Source organism: Alternaria hordeiaustralica (assembly GCF_023758085.1).
Source record: "Alternaria hordeiaustralica strain BMP 2776 chromosome Unknown scaffold_1, whole genome shotgun sequence".
Lineage (NCBI taxonomy): Eukaryota > Fungi > Ascomycota > Dothideomycetes > Pleosporales > Pleosporaceae > Alternaria > Alternaria hordeiaustralica.
In genome coordinates this window covers 4,139,749-4,156,484 of record NW_026056773.1, presented here as the reverse complement: position 1 = coordinate 4,156,484, position 16,736 = coordinate 4,139,749, and the positions used below count along the sequence as shown (strand labels likewise).

Sequence of the window (16,736 nt, the reverse complement as noted above, 5' to 3'; positions counted from 1 at the left end):
TAGAAAGCACCTCGATAGGAACTGAAGTCATGACCATCACATTCGGCGGCGCTTTCACTGCTGCTCAAGTGACCTTTGGTATTACAACGTCTCTGGAAAGCTTCCATTACCTGTTCTAAATGCGAGCGGTCTCGGTAAATGATGTTCGCATCGATTAAGCGATTGCCATTGGAGAAGGTGACCGCAGATATCGATTGCACGGCATGCTTGCGCGAGAGCAGCACATAGATGCCTCCGCTTTGTATTTCGAAAGATGAGAGCTGGACTTTGGTACTGAATAATGGATACTGAAGCTCTCATTGCTGCAGCGTCTCGAAATGACAGTATTCCGAGATGCCGCGGCTTTCGGAATCATCAAAGGTTTCCCAACATCTTTGAGTCGATTTCGAAAATCATCTCTCAGGCAAACCCATCGAACGATAAGGGCCATCTTTTCGATCAAGTGCTACGTTGTCGACGTCTCGAGGAAAGCACATGCCCTGGTCGCCAGGAAATTTTCAGCACCGGAAGTCCGCAACATGTAATGTTCGTTGTATAGTTTGGAAGACTGGACTCAGTCATAAGAATGGGGCTTACCCTTTTTGGTGTTTTAGAAACAAGTGAAGAATGTATGAGGAAAGAAGCTGAGAGCCAGAGGAGAGATATTTATACATGTTGCAAAGTAGCCAGCGGCTCTTACATGCCCATGCAGCTACTTTATTTCAAACTGTTGAGTAGCTTAGCGAATAAGTGGTTTTTGTGACATAATCTGAGCCTGAAATCTTTTTTGAAGGTTGCGCCGATACACACATACTCTTTCTAATCGCAGCGCAGAAACAGAGCATCTCACGGTTCCACGATCAGTTCAATTCCAGCATGCGACGCGAACGTCGGCATTTGGAATGCGGAACGGAGTCTGCACACATGTGCAGCCTGTGTGCTTGCATTTGGGGGTATGCAACCATTCGAGGTATACATGGTTGTTTTCAGTGACCAGAGGTCCTTCACTCATACCATCTTTACTCATAAGTTTTGAAAAAGGTACTCTCATCACTATGTTCTCTCAGTTCTTTTGGAGAAGAAAGCCGAAGTGTGAGGAAGATAGAGAGGAAGAATGGAGAGCAGGCGGATGTAGACTTTGTATCGCAAGCCAGGCTTTTTTCTGGGGTCTGGATGATGTACGCTCCGAGCTTTCCACATGTGATCTTTTCTTCGATACTTTTCGTAGCAGATGGCCATGGGCAAGTTGCCCCAATATTTTTGGAGGCCAGACAGTCTCTTGTCATAGGTGTGGAACTTTCGTCATTCAGAAAAGGAACGCGCATAGCCACCAGAGAAACATGTTTTGGAAAAAGAAGGCAAGGCTTTGGTAGAAAGAGAGAGACAGAAAGAGCTGGCGAGTTGGGGTTTATATCTCGGCCTGGGCATTTTTCACGTCCTCTCATCCTTCCAAAGCTCCGTGCTAAGGAGACACACCAGACGTCTCCGCACATAGAAGGATGCTATCTTGTTTTTCAAATGCTAGTACCTATTAAACCTAGCATTTAGTATTTTCTAGCGACCTGAAGATCTTTATATATAGTGTCTCTAGTCGAGTTTTTGGAGAGCAGACTCACATATATAGAACGCCATTTCGTTTTGGAGAGATAGGCGAAAGTTTGTGTAGGAGAAGGAGAGGAAGCAGAGGCAGATTTTATACTTCAACCTCTTCCCCAGAGTTTGGTATGGGAGACGTGTGATGGTGTTTCGGAAGACCAGCAGACGTCTCCACACATGGGTGGCTAGTGCGTGACTTTTTTGAACGCAAAAGGCTCATGAGGAAGCGGACGGGTATCTTTGGAAGCATGGGATCTCTCCAAATGCCAATAAAGGCGGAGTTGTTGAGAGAAAGGAATCTCATGTACTCTTTCTTTGTAAGTTTTAGATAACTAGAGATAGAAAGTAGCATAAGAGAGAAAGAAACCAGGCGAAGAGGGAGTTTATATACCCTGATCGGGGGACCATGCACCCAATCTTTGCTCATCGAGGCCTCGCCAAAGAATTTCCGCAGCCTTGGTAGATCCGTATACACACTTAATCCTCTCCCAACATGGCATTAGAGGGATACCTTTTCAGAAAGGCCAGTGCAACCCGTAAAAGACAGATTAAGCGATATTCGAAGTAGGAAGAGGCCAGTGCATGTGTTTGGGCGACCACCGCTTGTCCCCACACATCAGACTTCAAGACGAGAATTTTCGGGAAAGCCGATCTCCCACATGGAGCGGTCCATAGTTCTTTTTGGAAGCAGCACCAGCCGCAGACATTCGGCGGTGTCTAGACGATTTTGGGTAACACAGCAACTGTGATATTGGTAAGAAGAAATCAGGAAGACCGGCGAGAAGTAAGAGGCTTTATATGCTGCGAGAGCCATCGATGACCCAGCTCTGTTCTTGATTGTGGGAAGAAGGACTCCACACCATGAGAATAATGCTGAAATCTTTGAGCGAAGCACAGGTGCCAGCGCATATGGAAAGTGGCAGTTTGTTTCCAGCTCACAGCCTCTCCATGCCGAAGATGTGGATGAGTTTTGTATATGGCAGAGGGGAGGGCAGAGACAGCCATAACGAGGTTGGGACAACACTTTTTGACATAGGCCACTTGTCTGCGTGTTTTAGGCGAACGCGCCATCATAACTCCCAATCAAGGTTTTGGAGAAGGCACCCAAGACATCGGTGCGTCCAAAAAAGGTTTTGGAAAACACCACAAGAAGGTGTGGAGTAAAGGATAGAAGTCCTCAGGCGTGAATGAGAAGTATTTATATGCTCAGAGAGCCATAACGCATTCCGGCTTTGGATTTTGAGAACGAGGAGGAGGAGACGCGGGACATGGTCGCCAAATTTTACGTTTTGAGAGAAGAGACCAGCTCTCTGCATGTCAGGTGCTTCCTGTTAATTCAGAACCACAGACTCTTCATACGACCGCAGTGTTGATTATTTGGTAAAGAGCGACGAGGAAGCCAGGGAGAGACATCATCGCTTGACACGATGCTTTTGAAGTCCATAAACCCAGGTCTTCTTCTGGACAGCAGATCATGCCATAAGCTCGGTGAATCTTTCGGAAGAGGAGTCTACTCCATGGTCGGACACCCGCATGGTTTTGGTAAATAAAACAGGAAGTTGTGGAATGAAGAGACAACTCCCACAGCGAGAATAGACGACTTTATACTTGCCCTTTCGAACCATATCCAGATCGATCATAGCTTTCTGGAAGAGGCAGAGAGAACGCGGAAACATCAATCTTGCATGATTGGCTTTCAGGATCTGGTTTCTTTGTCGTGAATTGGAACGCCGCTTCTCTCTCTCCATGTCTCGGTTTTACTTTGTTTTTGGTCTTCTCGGCCCCTCTCATGCCATAATGTCAATGTGCTTTTCATTATAAGCATACTCGTACAGCGGAATTGGACATTTGACGAAGTACTCCAAGTTTTGGTTTTGATATCCAGCAAGAATGACAGGCTCTCAGTCCATCACTGATGATATTGAAGTTTTCTGGGTCGCGCAGCCTCTCATGGCAGATCTACAATCTTGTTTTGGATAAAGGCGCAGTGGCAGAGCAGGAGCCGACTTAGGTTGCTTGTGGTAAGATTTTGGATGTTCTTTCCGATCGGTGTTTTGTTTTCGAGTGAGCGGCCTCTCACATATATTGGCGATGCAGTTTTTTTTTTTTGGAAAGAAAGGTCTTCTCCATGTCCCAGGATGATCAGTCTTTTGAGAAAAAAAGAGGAGGAAGTGTAGAATGAAGAAGTCAGGTCCAGAACCCAGGGGACGGGTTTATATACCCGTAGAGCCAGTGTCAACTCACGTGCGCAACTCCGCAGCTCCACAGTCTCGACCAGCGATAGTTGCTCACATGACAAACACACCAATGCGGGACGTGAGATAGGATGAAGTAGTAAAATATAGTAGTTGATATTCAGCCCATCTCATGAACCAACACTACCAAGCAATGTAAAACGCCACAGTGAGGCCAGCGTCTTCAAGACACCATCACCACCACCAATACCATGCTAAGATTTCCATCTAAAATAGATATAAAGAAAAAGACATTACAAGAATGTTAAAGCCATCACCCGATCAATTTTCATGATTGTGATACATCATGCTCACGACCCTAGCTTATACGGGAGTTCTACTCCCTCTTAAACTGCTGCTGAAACCCGCCCTGCTGCGGCGACCCCGAACTCCTATACGGGTTATTATTCGACGGGGCGCGTTGTGGCGCGTTCGCATTGATATCCCATCGCCTCTCGCCCTCATCCTCTTCTACTTGTGGTGCGCGGGGTCGGCTGCGCGAGCGAGGCGGTGGAACCATAGTCTGGTATGAGTACTCCTCTACCTGTCCCGTGGAAATAGAGCTAGGCGATCCGGGCGCAGTGCTGCGAGGCATTGATGGCGGAGGTAGGGGACCGCCCGGCGGGGGCGCATATGTGCTTTGGCCGCCGGAGGGCACTACGTGGAGTGGTAGAGGGGGAGGCGGGTTCTGGCGTGGTGTGTCGACAGAGACGCGGCTGCCGAATGGCGAGAGTGTACTTCCGCCCTTTCGCTTTCCAACGGAACTGGCCTTGCGTAGGAGACCGCGGACTTCATCGAGATCAGGTCTTTGGTCTGTGCTGGGACGGCCAATGGTGCTGGAGTCGTCGCCGCGAGCTTCCCAGGTATCGTCACGGATGGTGTCTAGGCCAGGCTTCCTGTTGTTGAGCGCGCTGATCGCATTGCCTTCCGTACCGACGCCCAAGTAGTCAGTGCCAGAAGTCCTACCGGTGTCCTCTTCCTTGGGGTTGAGTGGGTGGAGACGGCCGGCATCGGCGCTGGCCTTGTATTTCTCGTACGCTGCGACAGCCTCGGCGGGTGGGACTGCGACAGACCATGTAGGCTTATCTTGCGAGCCCAGAGCAGCATCGCCTCCAGCCGGACCGTTAATCGGGACCTTGCGCAAAGCGACGACGAGCGCGCACATGAATTTGGATCGCCGAGACGCGCGGAGAGACTCGTTGGACCAGTTGCTCTTGTGGCGGATCTCGACACGAAGCTCGAGCTTGTTCATCTCGGCGATGCTGACAACCTCGATATCGATATCAGAGTGGAACTCGCGGGCGTTGGCCGGATCGCGAACGAAGCTCATCATTTCCATCTTGAGCAGATTGATGTCCTCGAATGAGGTGCCGAAGTCGCAGAACACCGAAACTTGTTCTCGCATGGCCTTGCTTCGTGTGATGTTCTCCACCCACAGCGAGTTCAGGACAATGTTGGGTATCTGGACAGTCTTTCCGTTGGTGACGCGCTTGAAAACTGTGTAGAGCAGGGCAATGTGTTCTACAGTGAGCTGTTCGGTGGTGATGTCGACACGGTCGCCGATATCGTACGGGTGCTTGACGAAGAGGAAGATGCAGGAACCGAGGACTTCCTGGGCGGTCGTCGCGAATACGAAAGAAAGCGATAGGAGAGCGGTCGCGGATGTAGCGAGAGTGGTGCGGAAAGCCGGGGCGAGAAAAGCGACGAAGACGAAGATGCAGACAATGACAGCGATGGTCATGATAAGACCGTCGAGGGCGTTGATAGCTTGGTCGACATCGTGCATACTGGAGTTGATAGACTTGCGCTGTCTGGCGTAATCAGTCACAGTCAAGATCATCTCTTCCAAACTGATGTCGCCATTTCCGTCGCGGTCGATTGCAGCGAAGCACTCTTCCGCCTCTTCCTGGCGACCAGGGCCCATGACCTCGACAAGATCCTCCAGGTACAGCTCGTTCTTCCCTTCGACGACCATAGACATCCAGATACGCCTAGCCAGAGCTTCGGCACTCTTGTTCCTCTCCAAAGCAGTCAAGACAACGGAGTGAGCAGAGTTGGGGTCGAAGACCTTCTTGCCGGTAATCTCAGAAGCGATGGTACCAAAGACGGATGTGATCTTATCACCAATGCGACCAGCATCGCGGCCAACTTCTTGGATGAGACGCATGGGAGTGCGACTGCCTGAGCGACCATGCTTAGCCGTGCCCTTGCCCTTGCTGCCAAATCCGAGATCCAAAATTGTGTCCTGAATGATGTAATCTTCCTCGGCGAACTCGTTGCAGTAGGCGGGGAAAAGCGCGCGCGAAGTGTCGTAGAGGATACCGAGGAGGTAGATGTTACGCTTCGATTCCTTGATCTTGTCATCAAACTGCTTGCGGTGGTAGCTGATACTGATGAGCTGGATCAGGACACGTTCGGCGAGGATTATGATGGTGCAGACGAGGAGGGCTAGCAGAACCGACTGCATCGTGCCTATCCATCCTGGATAGTTCTCGCCAGTTCTACCAGCAACAGGTCGGATAAGCTAGATGGAATTAGTGGCTGTTCGTTCAATAGAAATGTCTGAACTTACTGCAGGGAACGTAGCCTGGTTAACAATCATCCAGAAGACGAAGGACAGAGGCTTCTCGAGAGCTCTCAAGAGCAGCGCATATTTCTTGACACCAGGGCTAACCACACCGATGAGAAATTCGAAGATGTTGGGGAGGAAGTGTGCCACAATCTTCATGACCCAGAAACTAAGCCAGATGATCTCGATCCAGATCCAGAACTTCTTCTGGCCTGTGCCGCCGATTGAACCTGTGATTGTGCCGGTTTGCGAGAGAATGATGGGAATGGCTAGTAGCAGCGCAACAGGAGCGACGTAGATCATGTAGCGCGTGACGATGCTCCAGTTCAGGATCTTGGTGTAAATCCTGCCCATGCGATTGAGAGCCGTCTTCTCTTCATGGGGCCGGGGAGGCAATGGCGCTCCTGTCCTGGAGTCCACTGGCGCGAGAGCCACCTTCCTGCGTCCCCGCGAGAACATGTGTGACTTCTCCGACTTCTCATTGCCGGACGTAGGCGACGATTGCGTGGGGGTGTGACTGACGACAGTCTGGAGGGGGATATCGCCGCGGTTCTCCATGTTTCCGTTGTCGAGAGGCTGGAAACCGTGGTTGGAGAGTCGAAAGGACCTCTGAGAGGAGGCTCGTTTGCTTGTCATGTAAAGGAAATCTAGTAGTTGGTCGTGGGAGCCGATTCGTCACTGCGAACGCGCAGGCGGGGTATTGTGGGTATGGTGAAAGGGAATGCAGATCCCGGAGTGTTTTGCCAAAACGAAGCTGGCGGAAGAGTGTGCGTCGAGCACTTCCTTTTTGAGAGCCGTTTGAACGAGTAGTACAATAGAGACGTGTAACGACAGCGATTGAACGAAGGCCTGCCGTCGGTTCTCTGTGCAAGGTAAGGAAACAATGAGATAGAGGAACGAGCGAAGAGGCTCTCGGGACACAATAGCAGAAAGGGCAGGGTGGGAGAGCGAGTGAAGAAAAGTAGCAGTGCAAGGAGTTACTTTGACGAACAACGCCGCGCGCCGGTCCCCAGACCATGCTAGCTGTATGCAGGGAGGGGGTAGCGGGAAAAGCCACATGCCACTGAAACCGCTAGCTACTCGCCACAGCGAATCACCGAGGGGAAACATCGTCACCGCTGGCTGCACATAAAACTGCCAGGCCATGCTCTAATTACCGTTGTTCTGCACACATCGGACAGGCCGTTGAGCAGCGACTTGTGTATCGTCGTTGGGGAGGATGTGGTTTTGGTTGAGCCTCATGCAGCGATGAGCATGATTCACCCGATCGGCCATCCCTGACGTTGATCGGTTCTCAGTGGTTCTGGCCAAAATACCCGGTGCAGATGCAGGTACACGCGTATCGATACGCCCAGCAGAGAGGAAAATTGTGTCCAGCTCGTACAATCGCGATCGAGTTCACCATCGCCGGCCGAACATTCGGACCACACCGTCCAGAGTTCAGCCGACGAAAAAGCAACTAATCCCTTTGTTGCAGGGCGGCCAGGCCGCGGAAACCCCAAAGACGATGTCGCATGTCTACCATAGGTCCACAGCTCGCCTATTTCCGAGAATCCTGGTGGAGATACCCCAAATCGAGAAACTGTCCACGTAATCCATTCCCCCCTGTTGAGGCTTGCATCGTGCCTGCCCAGGAATGTTTCAGCCACACGCATCACGCATGTCAGGCACATTTGGCCGTTGAATGGCTGCGAACCCTGTGGCGGTGAAATGAGCCTTTCTTTTCAGGAGTCGACGACGATGATGGAATTCGTACCAGCGCGTCTGCTGCGATAGTGACAGCTGTCCGGCAAACGCGAGACGGAATGGGGCTATTCTTAGCTGTTGCGGATCCGCGGCGAAGCTTCTTATGATCAACCACTAGATGTCCCCACAGCCAGGGTCCAAACAGAACCGTCGCTGATGCTAACATGCTAGGGCTCCAGAGTTTGTGTTTACCTTCACGATCGATACGACGAAGGGGGACCTTCACGATGACGTCGATTTCGCGGGTGCGACATCCACGAGTTTCAGCCATCGATCAACACCGCCATGACGTTGTGCTGATCACCATAACAGCACTGAACACAGCATTGCACAAGCACCCGGATGCTCTTCAAAGATCTCCAAACTATACACGGACCCATTTATGAGTCGCATCAATGATTCAAGTGGTCCCACAACGAGAGTCTATCTAACTATTCCCACATAGTGCAATACCAGCCACAACACAAAAACCCCAATTCCACATCGTCGCACTGACCAGATCATCTACATTCAACATCCCGACACCCAGCCCCATCAACGTCTCCCAAGTTTCATCCCTTTTCCCGATCGGCCAGCTCGGAGTACCCCAGTACCTACTCTTTAACCCTTTCGCCTCCGCTGCCTCGACCTGTTGCTTGACTGTTCCAACCTGTTTTGACGACATACTTGCGAACCACAGCTTGCCTACTGCGTCGCTGAGGGCGGCGGATGCGTAGTAAGAGTTTGTGGTATTGTATTGGTTGTCCGAGACAGAGAGCAGCGGTGCGTCGAAGAAGATGTACCGATTTGCCATGGACTGAATGAGATCGAAGGGGGCGTTTCCAGTGCCCACAATGGTGAGGGGGCCTGTGTGGAGCACCGAGCCGTCGTAGTATGTTAACCAGTCTTTGGAGCGAAGGGGAGCGAGTTGCGAGAGGAGGACTGGCCATGTTGCTGCCGGGTCGGATTTGAAGTCAACGAGTAGGACGGTGGTTGCGCTTGGCTTCATGTCGAAGACGCCGGTCTTTTTGTCTGGCTCTGAGGCTGTTGTTGCGTTTCGCTGTTCGAGGATGTTCACAAGTGGGTCGATGTATAAGCTCTTCAGAGTTCGATCGCTGGTTGTGGACTCCCAAGAATGACTGACTCGCAGTTCGCCATCTTCTGTCAACCAGATGTCTGCTTCAATACTAGTACATCCCGCCGCGAGGGCAGCATAGATAGGAACAGAGCGCCAGTAATCATTGTGGGAGTGGCAGCTCTTGGGTACGATGTCACGGCTGAAGTCATCTCTCCAGTCGAAATGGAATGCCTTAGCTGCTTGCGGCTCTTGCCAGGTATCGACGATGTGCTGAAGGCCACTGTTCTTGGGGGAAGGGGCGAGTCGCTTCACCAGTATGGAGACAAAGGTGATATAAACACTGGTGTATGTTAGCCTCACTTCGCACCTTGATCGGATCTCCTTACCCTCCAGCGATAGCACCGAAGATGGTCAAGATAACAGCAATAATCCCGAACCAAAGAACACAACGTCTTCTCCGTTGCTTTCGGCGGGCTTCGGTTTCACCAGGTCGACGCGATAACAACCCGCACCAGTTCAATCTCTTCCACCAGTGCTGCGATGCAGTGCGTCGATGTACTTGCCGCTGAAGCTCTAGCTCCTCCAGACTCATCGGACTAGACATTCGACTGACCGCGTCATTTTCATCATCGCGATACGTCCGAGTAGTAGTATCTCCGCGAGACATGTCTGTGCGGAAAGGCTGTAGTTCTATTGCAATGTCTGCTGTCGACATAAAATGACTGCGCAGTGGTCAGACACGACACGGAAGAGGAAGATACTTGTGAGACCGTATAACCAAGTTGATGTATAGGCTTGGCTTGGGGGTAGCACCCGTGCGATGCGCAAACAAGTACAGTGTAGAGTTGCACCAGCCAAACCAGCGCTAATCAAACAAGGTAAACCACGATAGGGTCTCACCTCATCTGGAAGTCACTAGTTTGATGATGAGAAGAATTGAGAACCTTGTTTTTTCACTCACCTTTGCTGTCAGTCACTCTTTCGCTCCAATCTCGTTGTCCTACGCTCTGGCATTGTATCTTCACCCCGAACACACACTCTTTCATATACACCTCGCCCTTCACTCCGCCCCGACTCAACACCATCCAAATACATCTGCCTGATCGTGCGTAGACGGAAGAGCATCGCACAGCACGACCCTTGCGTCTAAGGCTTTTCGCAAGGCACTTACTTTCGCATCTACCTCCTCCACCAAACCACATCATCGCGAACCAGATTAGCACTTCCCTATTACCGCTTTGGGACAATGAACCGTCAGTTTGGGACCAAGCGCTATCACCATCACGTACGCCCCGTGAGATCATTCGTAAGCCTTCACATCTACACATCTACTCATACGATGAGATACCGCCTTGACGAAGGGCAGGAGGGCTCACGACGCGCGGCACTCTCTATTGCAGACGCATAGGGCTCTCTATTGCAGGTGCCTCGAACTGAGGTCCCGTTCGGTTACACGACCGCGGATATGCTTCGTCCGGAAGCAGATGCCAGGACTACAATGGATGAAAGGAGGAATATAGACTGCGTGGTCGTCGTCATGGCATGAACTCAGGTTCACTCTGCTAGGTATCCTCGGCGATCAAGCGCGCGGATACGACCAAACGCGGATAGTGGGAACATGCCCAGGTGGTGAAGTTTGTGTCATCCAGCTAAGCCTCGAGCACGGTTCCTTGCAGAAAGCTTCGCATGTAATACCCGTATCGTTTGCTTGTACTGTAAATAGCTACCGCGCGCAGGTGTGATGGGTTGGGTTGTTTACCGAACTCGGTGCTGGTGTGCAATTCGCTCGAGTGGTTAAATCTTGTTGTTCCTCCAGTATGCCTTGTTAAGGCTTGACCTCTTCATCGTCCCTAGATTGTATGTTACGACGCCGACGGTTCGGTAGAATGTTGCCTGGCTATATCACCTCGCGGGCCGATATTGTTGATGGCACGATGCTGATGCAGGTAGGACAGCACTACTTACGCGGCCGGGCAACCACGCCGCCAAGGCAACAACGAAAGTGTTCCACCAGCAAAGATGACATCCAGAAAAAGAATCGAAAGGCGGGAGAGGCGCATTTCTCCAAGTGCGATGCGCGACTACCTAACGCCCTGCACGATCTTCGCATGTGAAAGTCCGCAAGTTCCGCAAAACAATCCGAGGACCCCAGCAAAGAAAAAAAGACACTGCACATACGCGCGCCTACAAACCTCCGCTCCGCCCACAAACCCTCAACACCTACCACCTACCCACCGACCACCAACCCACACCCAACCATCCCTCGCAACTCGGATAAACACCCGCAGCCCGCGCACAACCTTGCGCAAAGGGTCTTAGAGCCCCACGCGTATTGTTGCCAGCGAGGCTGCGGACGGCTCACATGCACCTGTCTCTCGTTGGTCTAAACCGCGACAGGACTAGTTTCTGTGGGGTTCTTGCATGTTGACAGGAGGCCCGATGGGAAGGAAGTGAGCTATCTTCAACCGAGCAGATCACGCACGGCAACACACCGACATTCACGGACGATTTTCACGACACGGTCTCCTGCTGTTGTTGCCATTGACTTGGAAGTTTGGCCATGGAGAGTGGTGCTGTGAACGCGCGACGCGTGACATGTGTAGGGAAGACGTGATGGACAGACCACTTTTATCGCTTCTTCTTCCTCTTTGTTGACATTATCGTCGAGGTCTTTCCACAATTTCATTTTTGTCCTAGACTAAGATTGGGGTTTCTTAACCTAGTGGGTTTGGCATGTATGCAGGCGATATGCCAACTCACCACACCGACTCTTTTTCCACCCGCCGTCAACAGATCAACAATAAACAGCAGTAGGGACCCAGCCTCGTTTATTTTTTTTCCCCGTCGTTCGCTACACTTAAGACAGGCTTCAATATCGCATTGTCAGAAATCACACATTTAGCTCTTCTTCGCATTTGATACCCTTCATTTTCTTCGCTTTGTTGTTTTAGGGCAAAAAGATTAAGCATCCGAGCTTCACGATAATAAACGATCACGAAACGAACGGCCGTCACGAATATACACAACAAAGAAATTGGGAACCCCGCATTCCACTATCTACCCAGCTCCCGCCACTACGGAAGTCACCACAACACCGCACAAAACCTCCAAATAACGAACACACAATGGGCAAAGACTCCTCCTTCCGCCTCTGCATAGCGTCTCTGCTCATCATCCAAATCGCCTGCTGGGCCCTCACCCTGCTCGATCTTTACCACCCTGGCAAGCCCACAGCTATGCTACGCACTACGATGGATTTGGCCTCGCTTTATTTCACAAGGTTGGGAGGCCAGAGTAGCGCCGCGTTGCAGCATTTGAGTGTACGGGATATTACAGCGTTGGTCTACTGAGACGATGAATAAGAGAGGGGAACAATAACGACTTCACGACTTGGGATTACGGGTTATACGAGGACATGGCATGGCATGATACCAACGGCGTTTATTGGATTTGGGAGTACGGCGCATGAGTTCATCTTCTCCCGTTCAAACCAGTCATCGCGCCGTCGAAACACCAACACAACCACACAACTAAACACAGCTCTCCCGTCGACAGCTGGCCACCCATCGCTGCCCCACCCCAACATCAGCCTCACAACCACATATCGCAACGGCACACACAACTGCCCCAAGGACCCAGCCATTAAACTGTTGTTACCCTAGTACGCATTTCGTCACAGCAAAACGACATGATGTCTGAACTCAACAAATGCACAATTTCTAGGGCTTTGGAAGGGAAGGCTCTAGGGATTGTGTATTTGTTAAGCTCAGACAACGTTTCGTGCTTTACGGCTTGCATACTAGGGTAATAACCACTTTAAAGGCTAGGTTTCTCACAGGCCGTGAGTTAGTCAAGGTGTGAAGGAAGCATGACGGATGGACAGCGGGAAAGGATGTTGTGGGCTGGAAGGGGAGGAACAAAGGGAAACTGCACACGCAGGTCGTGGTGCAAGGAGTTAGGTTGAGCTTTGCTTTGTTCTTTATATTTGATATGAATACCCCCCGATCGAACTACATGTTTCACTCCATACAGTACATGCTCAAACATACTCCACTCAAAATGATCTTGTGACAAAATGCATTCTCTTTCCATGACATCTAGCTCAACAGACAGGACTTTCACTTGTCCATCCGCATGATCCCCAGCAATTTCATACTAGAAAAAGTAAAAGACCTTCCCACGCGCCCGATGAACCCACGGAACCCGAGATAACCGAAACACAGAATAGACACTAAGATCCTGTAGCGATTGTTCAACTCCCTTGTCCCCCATTTGCGCCGTTTGTTTGAGTTGATTTGATAAACACCGATTCGAATGCATGTTGATGTGAAGATCGAGACAAAGGAAACTGGTCATGTTGTGATAGAAGGGTTTCACTGCGTGGCTTGGTGGTTCAACTCGTGCATCATGCTCACTTCGCCGAGGTGCTTCTGGTCGAAGTGCGAGGGGGAGTGGTCGTCTGAGACGAGTTGAATGGGCGGCGCGGGGCTAATTTCGTCATCGTCGTTTGAGTGGGTGTCCTGCGTCTTTGGTGTCTCTTCACTCGGCCTGAGCGTCGTTGTGCTCTCAGCTAGCGGGTCTGAGGTCTGGCTCTCTGCGGCTGTTGGAGCTTCAGGCGCTTTGCCGTTCGCAGTTGTAGCTTTCTCTTCGGTATGTGTCTCGCCCACGTCCTCGATGTATTGAGGCTTGTTCTCGTTCTTGTTGTCGTCTTCGGGGGTGATCGCCTTTGTAAGGCTTTGGAAGTTGAACATTGGCTCCGTGCTATTCGAATCCTGTGGAGGAGTATCGGTGTCGCCCTGGGCTAAGCTGATGCCTGATGCGTTTGAACTAGGCACGTAAGAAGAACCAGGTGCGAGGTTTTGGTTCTCTTGCTGTTGTAGTGAGTTTTGGAATGAGTCGGCGAACGACGACGAGGACGAGGAGGCGTTGGATTTATTGCGCTCGAGATGAGAAGGAGCCGGATTGCTGGTGTCGGATTTCTCCCGCTGAATCTGTGCGCGACTGGCTTCAAGATGCTTCTGCGGGTCGTCCTTGGTAGCCGGCGTGTTCAAAGTCGACGTCGGTTCTGACATGGGATTGAAGCCACCGGCGCCACCAGACCGATCGACTCCCTTTCCTTTCCCAGCCGCCGAAGAGCTGCCCGCTTCCGTTTCGTCGATGCCATCAATCTCGATGGGGTGGAAGCCACTGCCGATATTCCGTTGGGCTTTGGCAACTTTCTTGATTTCCTTGGCCTTCTTCTTACCCTCCTTCTTGGCTTCTTTGGCGGCGTCCTTCTCTTCCCTCTTCTTGCGGTCTTCCTCGGCTGCCAGACTCAGGCGTATTGCTTCCATCATCATAAGCTCCTCGAGGTCGTCAATCCTGTTCCCTCTCCTAGAGCTTATTCGGCTGGGGTATAGGTCGCCCGAGCTTCCTGGCTGACCGGACGAGCTTTCACCTTCACGCCTGGGTGTTCCGTGTCCACTGCTACCAGCGCTGTCGGTTGTGAAAATTCGCCTCCGTCTTCCAAGGCCGAAACGGCTCTCGCCCTGTGGAAGGTTTCCCATCATGTATGCGGCATTGTGTAGCGCAGTGGCCGCGGCAGCCCTTCGCAAAGCGTGTGATTTCGCGTCTGCCAGTTTCTTGGCCCAATCGGGTCGCACCATGTCGGTTGTTATCACAGTCTTGTCCGTGACTGCCAGTGACGTCGCCCTTCTTCTACCAGGGCCGGCCGCAGTAGGCGAATTCAAGGATGAGGTGGATGACATTGCCGACGTCGCGCTACCCATGCCGTTATGACCCTGCCCATTGTAGACAAGCCCTCTCCTAAAAGGCGGCGGCTCGTAGGTCACTCCAAACTCGGTTTGTGTGCAGTACGGGCAAGCAGCTGCTTCCGAGACCAGCTGAACCTCTTCCTCCGGCTCAGCAGATTGCGCACCCTCAGCGCCTGGTTCTCCGTGGTGCTCTGGTGGATGCGGATCGGGTCTCTTGATCTGAACGAAGCACTCTGAGCAGATGGGCTGATCGCAGCAACGCGTCTTGTTCAAATGTGGCGGGTAGTACATGAAGCAGATGGGGCACTCGGAGGCATTCTTGTAGAGAAAAGCCTCAACCCGTTGGCCATTAACGTACGGGTCTTTGGGGAGGTGTAGTTCTTGCGGGGCCATGTCAGACTGCGAAGCATTGCGGGAACCGGTCGCGAGAGAGGCAAGTGTTTTGGCGCGGCCACGGAAGAATGGCGAGGACGAGGAGTTGTTCGCGATCGGAGAGCCAGGCGAGGGGAGGGAGAAGGTGGGATTCGACGGGGAGAGGCCACCTCCGCGCTCTGGCTCTTGAGACATGGAGCGAGCGCCCATGGGCACTGTGAGCTTGTTGAGACTGGGCTCCGAGCTGCGCGGGTTCCATGCCGTGCTGAGGTGGTTGTTCGTGGTGACTCGGGGCGGCTCTTCGGGAGGGATGTCATCTGCGGCGGGCAGCGGGCGGCCGTTGACGACCTCGACGAGCTGGTGCTCAGTCCAAGTATCTTCGTGGTCATCGAGACCCCGCCAGAAGGGAGCGAGTCGTCGCTCAATCTATCATGTGTGAGTTCAGTTCTCATATTGACCCTCGTATCACGGATAGAGGCATACCTGTAGCTGCCGCACCGTGGGCTTGCTAAAGTCCTCTGGTCCCGTGTATACCCCGAGCGTGACCAGGTATCCTCCGTCAACGCCTTCCTCCTTCAAACTCCTCTCGCGCTCCTGGGCCCTCAGGATGCGGTCCTTCTCCAGCTTGCGGGCCTCGCGCTCCGCCTTTGTCTCCCGGCGCGGTTCGAGGGCGGGGTCGCGCTCGGCATTGTCGCCGGTGCGGATGCCGAGGAAAGACAGGTCCGGTCTGCTGCCTCTGTCTCTCCGCGAGTTGCCATAGGGACTGTTCCCCGGCCTGTCGTGTGTGGATGCGGCGGGCCCGGCAGTCGAGGGCGAGGTGGGCTGGTGGGCGCTGGAGCGGCGGGCGTGGCCTCTCCGCTCCGGCGTGGCCTCTTTGCCCTGCGAGTTGCCCATGGTGCGGGTGGAAGGATGGATGGAGGAATTGGATTATCGATGGTGAAAGCGGATCGCGCCGGGCTCGCAGCAGGGCGGGCCGTGGATGCCCAAGTGCCAGTGACGCAGTCTGTGCGGGCAGGGATCAGGTCGTTATCGCGACGGCTAGCGAGGGAGAGGTGGTGGGCGTGTCCGGTGCAAGATAGCCGGTGTCACAAGGACATCGATGCTGGGGACTGGCCGTGGGTGGCCCTTTCCGACGCGCCTCACGAGATGCGATTAGATAGACAGAGCAGTCGCGATCGACAAAAGGGGCGCATGGGCGAGGCAGGCAGAGGCAAGTGCAGTGGGGAGTGGGTGTCGACGAGCAACCCTGGAGTGATGGCGCCCTGGAGTCGACGATTCCTGGATGATGTCGTTGCTTGGCAGCTACGCAGCGGACTGTCGATCGCAAATGAATGTTGCGTATGTAGGACGCTTAGGGCCGAATGGGCGGGGCGATGGAAAAGGCAATCAGGCGTCAGGAGCAGTCGTCGATCATGTCAGCTCAGCATGCC

The 16,736-nt window shown here is 52.5% G+C and overlaps 3 protein-coding genes across 3 annotated transcripts; all 3 read right to left on the bottom strand.

Annotated features, from left to right (window-relative positions):
• Positions 1–4,146: 4,146 nt before the first annotated feature.
• On the bottom strand, positions 4,147–6,936 carry J4E84_001333 (uncharacterized protein; the record flags this gene model as incomplete). Its single annotated transcript, XM_049383966.1, has 2 exons — positions 4,147–6,333; positions 6,382–6,936. 2 exons carry the CDS (start codon positions 6,934–6,936, stop codon positions 4,147–4,149), a joined length of 2,742 nt encoding a protein of 913 aa, XP_049249484.1.
• Positions 6,937–8,551: 1,615 nt separating this feature from the next.
• J4E84_001332 (uncharacterized protein) lies at positions 8,552–9,802 on the bottom strand (the record flags this gene model as incomplete). Its single annotated transcript, XM_049383965.1, has 2 exons — positions 8,552–9,521; positions 9,795–9,802. The coding sequence occupies 2 exons, from the start codon at positions 9,800–9,802 to the stop codon at positions 8,552–8,554; spliced, it is 978 nt and encodes a 325-aa protein (XP_049249483.1).
• Positions 9,803–13,554: 3,752 nt separating this feature from the next.
• SIP5 (SNF1-interacting protein) lies at positions 13,555–16,200 on the bottom strand (the record flags this gene model as incomplete). The annotated part of the gene is made up of 2 exons (XM_049383964.1): positions 13,555–15,732; positions 15,790–16,200. 2 exons carry the CDS (start codon positions 16,198–16,200, stop codon positions 13,555–13,557), a joined length of 2,589 nt encoding a protein of 862 aa, XP_049249482.1.
• Positions 16,201–16,736: the final 536 nt, after the last annotated feature.